Source organism: Mastomys coucha, unplaced genomic scaffold, assembly GCF_008632895.1.
Source record: "Mastomys coucha isolate ucsf_1 unplaced genomic scaffold, UCSF_Mcou_1 pScaffold22, whole genome shotgun sequence".
Taxonomy (NCBI): Eukaryota; Metazoa; Chordata; class Mammalia; order Rodentia; family Muridae; genus Mastomys; species Mastomys coucha.
Genome location: NW_022196905.1, coordinates 136796275 through 136803072, shown reverse-complemented (window position 1 = coordinate 136803072; position 6798 = coordinate 136796275). Strand labels below are relative to the sequence as shown.

The window sequence follows — 6798 nt, the reverse complement described above, 5'->3', positions numbered from 1 at the left end:
CCCCAGTGAGGGGCTGGGGTGTGGCTCAGTGGTAGAGCCCCTGCCTAGAATCCAACAGTGAGGGGCTGGGGTGTGGCTCAGTGGTAGAGCCCCTGCCTAGAATCCCCCAGTGAGGGGGCTGGGCGCATGGCCCAATACTACCAATAAATAAACAAAAATATAAATGTGACTGCCTCTAAGTGTCTAGATGAACCTGTTTTGTGTGGTCTGTTTCCCACACACCCAGACTCACCATGGTTCAGGAAGAACTGGGCAAGAGGCACCAGTGCCCGCTCGCTGGCAGGGTCTTCGCCCAGTCTCCTGTGCAGGGCTTTCAGGCAGGAGAGGGTGCGATAGAGGAAGGAGGGGTCCTGCCGGCACAGCACGTCTAGCACCAGCACAGCTTCCACCAGGCACTGCAGGGACACTGCTCTGTGTCACGGGTCCGGGCAGCACCTCCCCAGCTACCTCGCAGGGTACTTACAGCTTTCTGTAGATCCGAGTCCCCCTTCCTCAGCGCTCCTGGAACAAAGAGAGCTGGCTTGTCTCTAAACAGCCCCACACCTGTGTGGCTGTGGCTTCGAGCAGTCATGTGACAAAAGACCACCCTGGAGGGCAGTGTGGGATGGGGCCAGGTGTTGGCAGCCTGGGAACTCACTCCGGTTACTCTGCTCCAACAGGCGCTGGCAGTACTCGAAGGCCACCTCCCTCAGCCGCTCCCGAGGGGGCAGCAGTCGGCTGGCAGTGGAGGCTGCAGAGAGCACAGACAGGGTAGAACCCTCCAACTCTGACTTGTCATCTGTAGGAGAAAAGAACACCTTGATGCCCCTGTGTGGACGTGCAGACTGGCAGGGGACATGCTCTGGCAGCCTCCCAGAGTTCAAGGTCAGAAGTATGAGGCTGCTGTCACCTGGTGCTAGGTGCACACATCTGTCTGGGCTACTGATTGGTTTTTCTGTTTGGTTTTTAGTGTGTTAAACCAAGGTCTTGGGGCTGGAGAGATGGCTCAGTGGTTAAGAGCACTGGCTGCTCTTCCAGAGGTTCTGAGTTCAATTCCCAGCAACCACATGGTAGCTCACAGCCATCTGTAAGAGGATCCAATGCACTCCTCTGGTATATGTCTGCAGACAGTTGCAGTGTACTCATAAAGATAAATAAATCTTTAAAAGAGTTGGAGAGATGGCTCAGAGGTTAAAAGCACTGTCTGATCTTCCAGAGGTCCTGAGTTCAATTTCCAGCAACCACACAGTGGCTCACAACCATCTGTAATGGGATCTGATGCCATCTCTGGTGTGTCTGAAGACAGCTATAGTGTTCTCATATACATAAAACAAACAAATAAATCTTAAATAACAAAACAAAACAAGGTCTTGATATGTAGCTGAGGCTGATCTCAAACTTAAAATCCTCTTGCCTCAAAGTCCGAAGTGTGATACCTATTATTAGACTCTTGTTTTGTGTTGTTTTTTTGTTGTTGTTTTTGAGACAGGGTCTCAACATGGCCTGGGTTGTAATCCAGGCTGTTTTCCAACTATGTATCTGAGACTGACCTTGAACCTCTCATCCTCCTGTCTTCACCTCCCGAGTGCTGGGTTCACAGGCACATGCCACCATGAGCAGCTCAATCTGACTGTCTATAATCCAAGTCTGCAGATGGGGCGAGATCAGACGGGCCTGGGAATACGGCCTTGGATGATCCATCTGGCTCTCTGGGAGCACTTCGGAATACCTTGCAGGGACACCTGTAGGCCTACAAATGGCACTGGCCTGTGTTTCTGGTTCTTCCTGGGGTCAGTGGGCCCTGTTGCTGGTTTCCAAACTCATCACACACCTTGCTTGGCCTACAGACACCTGTAGTGTCCACCTAGGCTACAGTGTACCCTCTTACCTTCCCCCAAGCTACAGTGAACTTGTGCTCCCTGCCCCTCGGTGCCCTGTCCCACCCAGGTGTACCTGCATCTGGACTGCCGGGGTCCTCAGGGCCACTGTGCAGCAGCCACTTCCGCAGCATGGAGAAGGCCTGCATGTTCACCCACTGGTCCTCTGTGAAGTGCTGGCCCGTGGAGAGTACAGTGAAGAAGTCAGAAGCTACTGCTCCATCCACCTCAGTGATGGGACCAGGCTGTGGGAAGAAGGACAGGGATGGGAACGAGCCCGCTGGGCTCCTAAGGTACGCAGGAGAGCAGAAATCATGTGAGGCTGCGGTACCTGTCCCCTCCCAAGGTTGTACTGCAGGATGCGTCCACACCCTTGATCCAGCCAGGCCTACCCCAAGACCTAGAGACACATGATACTGGCTCCAATGCCACATGTGTTGCGCAGTGCTCTGCAGGGACTGAGCGGGAGCCACGCATGCTGAGAAGCTTGAGCTGGCCAGACTCAAAGTGCATCTCCCATCCCAGGACGCCCGTCCTCTCTAAGGTGGAGACAACAATGAGAGACCTCATTGGAACCAAGATGAAGGACATGCAGCATCCACAGGGACCTGCCTGGTGAGACTGGCTATGTGTGGTACCCATGTGTAGGACAGAGAGTAAGCTCTATCAGAAGAGAGTAGGGCTGGTTTTGTTTTTGTGACACGGTCTCATGTAGATCAGTCTGTCCTTAAACTTGCTATGCTGTAGCCAAGGATGACTCCGAACTCCTGATTCTCTTGCTTCTGCCTCCTGGGTTCTGGGATTCCAGGTATGGACCAGCATTACAGAAGTGCATCATCATTATGGGGTGCACCACTACACTCAGTGTCTATGTGGTTCTAGGGCTTAAGCCAAGGGCCTCATACATGCTAGCCAAGAGCTCTACTAAGCCACATACCCAGTCTGTGATGGAGCTTCTGTGATTTCAACTCCCAGGACCCTGAAGCAGTGGGGACTCACCTGCCGGGTTCTGGGTGTAGAGAAGAAGCCCCCTGAATATGGAAGCCCTTGCTGGATGCTGGCGTAGCGGAGCCAGTCTACCAGCCTTTTGCTGAGCAGGTTGGTCTGGTCTGTAGGAGGGGAAGGGGTACAGTGGGGCAAGTTAAACCCCTAGACTCCCAGGCGGTGTGGAGTTTGTTCAAAAGAAATTGGGGTTCAATAGAACCCAACACCATGGGTGCAACCTGGTAAGCTACGCAGGGTTCTCCAGACAGCTCAAACCTCCCTCCATCACACCCTATACTCCAGCTGCTGTGGGAAAGGAGCCAAGGAGGCTTTTTGTAAAAAAGGGTCCAGTACCTTCCATGAGGATGCTTGGGGCAAGGCCAATGATCTTGGACAGGATGGGGAGGAGGGGCCTGACACTGGGGCCCTCAGGCTGCCGGTTCTCAAGAATCTTGAAGATGCGCTGGCTCACGAGTCCAATCTCTCCTTTTCTGTCTCCCTTCAAAGCAGGACAGGGAGCTGAGAATGCAGTTCAGCTGGTAGAGCGAGTGCCTTAGCATCTCAAGGACCTGAGCTTAATCCCCAGAGAGCGTCTGGAAAGTTCAGTACAGTCGCTCTTTGAGTGTGGGGACCATACACGTTCAGGAATATCACACTGGCAGGCCAGGCTCTCAAGTTGGACTTAGCTATCAACAGAGACCTGGCGTGTGTGCATGTATATGTATTTGTTTGTGTGCATGCTTGAGAGAGGAGACGGCTATGCATACTTGAGATAGTCATTAGACCATCCAAGGGAATGGGCACCGAGCTGACTGGGTCCCTGTAGCACATGGGTACATGGAGGGACACTTTCTGTATTCCTGAGATTCCCCAGAACCACCAGAAACAGATGCCACTCAACCCCGACCCCAACCCAATGGTAGCAATTGCATTACCTGGGCCAAGAGCACAGAGGCCACAAGGCTAAGCTGCCGGGTGTTTTGGGTATGGTCACAGGACAGGGCCAGGTCATTAAAAGGTGACATCTCTCTCAAGATAGCAGCACAGAGGACCTGGAGCTGCTCAGGGCTGGTGGGCAGACAGAGAGTGGTCTGCAACAGGTCCACACACGCCTTCTCCAGCCTGGAAGGTGAGACCTATGTCAAGTACACTGGCATCCCAGGGAAGACGACTGGGATCTGCCTAGCGGACGCACAGGATCCACAGTAGGGATCCCTGCCCACTCACCTCCGGGGATACTTGGTGGCTGAGACGATGAGGAAGAGTCTCTGCAGGGAATCCACCGTAGCTGGCCCTGGAGCTTCCTGCAGAAGCTTAGTGACCCTGGAGCAGAAACGCTGTAACTCCTCATCCTGGATCTCCCTAAGGACACAAGGGGACCACAGTGCTGCTAAGTCACATCCCCAGCAGGGAACTGTCCCTAACCAGCACAGAGAAAGCAAGGAACAGTCACCCCAGGGTCACATAGTGCCTCGGGTACAGTCAGGCTCCTCCCCTGGACCTGAGATGCAGCACCCCCAGTTTCCTAGTGATACCCCTTAATGGGGAAGCATACAGCTTTGTTTTGTTGCTCCAAAGGTGAAAAGAAAACATTGTTTTAAGGTTTTGCTTGTTCTTTGAGACAGCGCCTCATTCTGTAGTGCAGGCTAGCCTGGAGCTGGCAGCAATCCTCCTGCCTCAGCTTCCACGTACCAGTAAAATGTTTTATGAGTCTTTCAAAACTTAGGAATATTTAGCCCAAGTTGCCCCTCTTCGTACCCTAGAGTTTTGCAAGGTAGCCGAGGTTGGCTAGCCTTGAACTTACTACATAGCCCAGACTCAAACTCTTTATCTCCTTTCTTATTTTCTCAAGGTGTTCAGGTGCACACAACCATGCCTGGCTCCCTCTACCCCAGGGCCTTGCACATAAGGAAGTACTCTTGAGCTCCACTGCCAGCATTCACACCTGTTGAAAGCTGCCTTTCAAACACGATTCAGTAAGCCTTGTGAGAAGGGCAATGTAAAGCTTCTATACTGAAGAGTAAAGATTACAGCAGAGTGTAAGATAAGCCTGATATGTCACTGGCCTAACTCAAATACTCTGGGACTGAACCAAGCTTCAGTGTGGAAATGGGTTTCCTTGCCTCTATTCCAAGCTTAACAGCAAGGAAAAGAGCTGGAAAGGTTGTTTGCCTAGATCCATGCAGCCCTGGGTTCCTTCCCCAGCACCACCAAATAAAAGCCCATGATAAAGGAACTGCCCAGGGTGCTGGCCAGAACCCTTAATCCCAGCATTTGGGAGGCAGAGGCAGGGGAATCTCTGTGAATCTGAGGTCAGTCTGGTCTACAGAGAGAGTTTCAGGGGCCACATGGTAAGACTCAGCCATCCCAAAATAAATAGGTAGATAGGTAGATAGATAGATAGATAGATAAAATAAATAACTGGATCAATTGCCTGTGGGCAGTGAGGAGAGCCCCTAACTTCCTAAATCATGGCTGACAGTTTGCAAACTGCCCCCATTTTGGACCTATCAGCTGCTTGAACTTGGCTCCCATGAACCAGAAGGAAGACCGGTGGCCTGTCCCTGCAGCTGCTGCGTCCCAGTACTCTCTGAAGGCTGCAGGATGGTCTCCAATAACTTTCCCACACCCTAGCCTGCTTTGTTTCCTACACCAGAGTCATATTAAGGGCTGGAGAGATGTCTCAGAGGTTAGGAGCCCTGAATACTCTTTCAAAGGTCCTTGAGTTCGAATCCCAGCAACCACGTGGTGGCTCACAACCATCTGCCCACTTCTGGAGTGTCTGAAGACAGTTACAGTGTACTTACATATAATAAATAAATAAATCTTTTTTTTTTAAAGGTACCTAGAGAACAAGCTGGGTGAGCAAAGGGAGATACAAATGGCCCAGGGTTGTGCCCAACAGGGCCATGGTGATAAGCTACATACACTATGAGACAGGATGACATTTTTGTGTTGGCATGAAAAAGTCCCCATGTAACACACTGCTTTAAAATGAAAACTATCCACCCACTACTGAAGGCAAGGAAGGCTGTGGGCCTGTGGGCTGACTGTGTGGCTGGGTTACCAACCATTTTCCTAATAGATCTTAAGAGCACTAACTTTTTTTTTTAATTTATTACATTTATTTATGGACATGTTGGGGTGCTCGAGTGGAGATCCGTAGACAACCTGCTGGAGTTGACTTTCTCCTTCCTCCTCAAGGGCCCCAGGGGTCGAATGGAGAGAGTCAGGCTTGGTGGCAAGCGCATTTACCTATTAAGCCCCTCTGTCTTCAGAGTTCGGTCTCCTTCGCAGACTCCAGACTTTTAACTTTTTCAGGCTCTAGTTCCGGGAGATCCCTGAGACCTTACCCATTCTACTCTTTCCCCATGAGTGGCCCAGCTCAGAGTCCAAATTTGTCCCTTTGCATCTTAAGTTTACCAAATGCATCAGCTCCGTGCTTCTGACAATCGTTTCCTTAGTTGGATCACGTACCATCAAGTCTTGGACTGGCTAGTTGGGAAGGAACCTAGACGCTCAGCGCAGGGCCAGCACTAGCAAGGCCCCAGAACGATGGGGAGGATTCCTTAGCTGGGTCGTGCGCCTCACACTCCACGCAGGCCGTCCCGAGCCCGGGACCCGGCGCCACACGGGGACCCAAGCAGCGGGACCACCGCCTCCCCGCTCCTCCCCGGCTTCGTCTCATGCCCCGTGGCCCCGGCCCCAGATCGGCAGACCTGGCTTGGTGCAGCAGACTTTCCGTGCCTGCCGAGAACATGCCGCCACAGCTCTGAGCCCACCGGCGTCCGAAGCGCTGCCGCGGACTTCCGGGATCATGTCACATGATCCGTCATGTGACTGGACTGTGTCCCTGCCTCTTTCGTCCCACCTCCTATCCCCAGCACCTCCTTCCCACGTCCTGGCTGCGTTACTTGGGAGAATCTGGAGCGCCAGCTGTCGGCTTCCGGTACTACAC

At 52.5% G+C, this 6798-nt stretch overlaps 1 protein-coding gene across 2 annotated transcripts in view; it reads right to left on the bottom strand.

The window, feature by feature from the left end:
• The window catches only part of Ap5z1 (adaptor related protein complex 5 subunit zeta 1), a 19853-nt gene that overhangs the window by 6866 nt on the left and 6189 nt on the right, over positions 1-6798 (bottom strand). Inside the window, exons 1-9 of one of the 2 annotated variants that reach the window (XM_031338570.1) lie at positions 6560-6782; positions 4068-4202; positions 3776-3962; positions 3195-3339; positions 2856-2965; positions 1933-2101; positions 638-778; positions 464-501; positions 233-395 (exon numbers count right to left, since the gene is read on the bottom strand). In XM_031338570.1, coding sequence (XP_031194430.1) covers positions 233-395; positions 464-501; positions 638-778; positions 1933-2101; positions 2856-2965; positions 3195-3339; positions 3776-3962; positions 4068-4202; positions 6560-6600 — 1129 coding nt within the window. In that variant the 5' untranslated portion in view covers positions 6601-6782. Of the gene's footprint in view, positions 1-232; positions 396-463; positions 502-637; positions 779-1932; positions 2102-2855; positions 2966-3194; positions 3340-3775; positions 3963-4067; positions 4203-6559; positions 6783-6798 lie in introns of those variants that run through there. The other variant, XM_031338569.1, reaches the window with a different exon arrangement.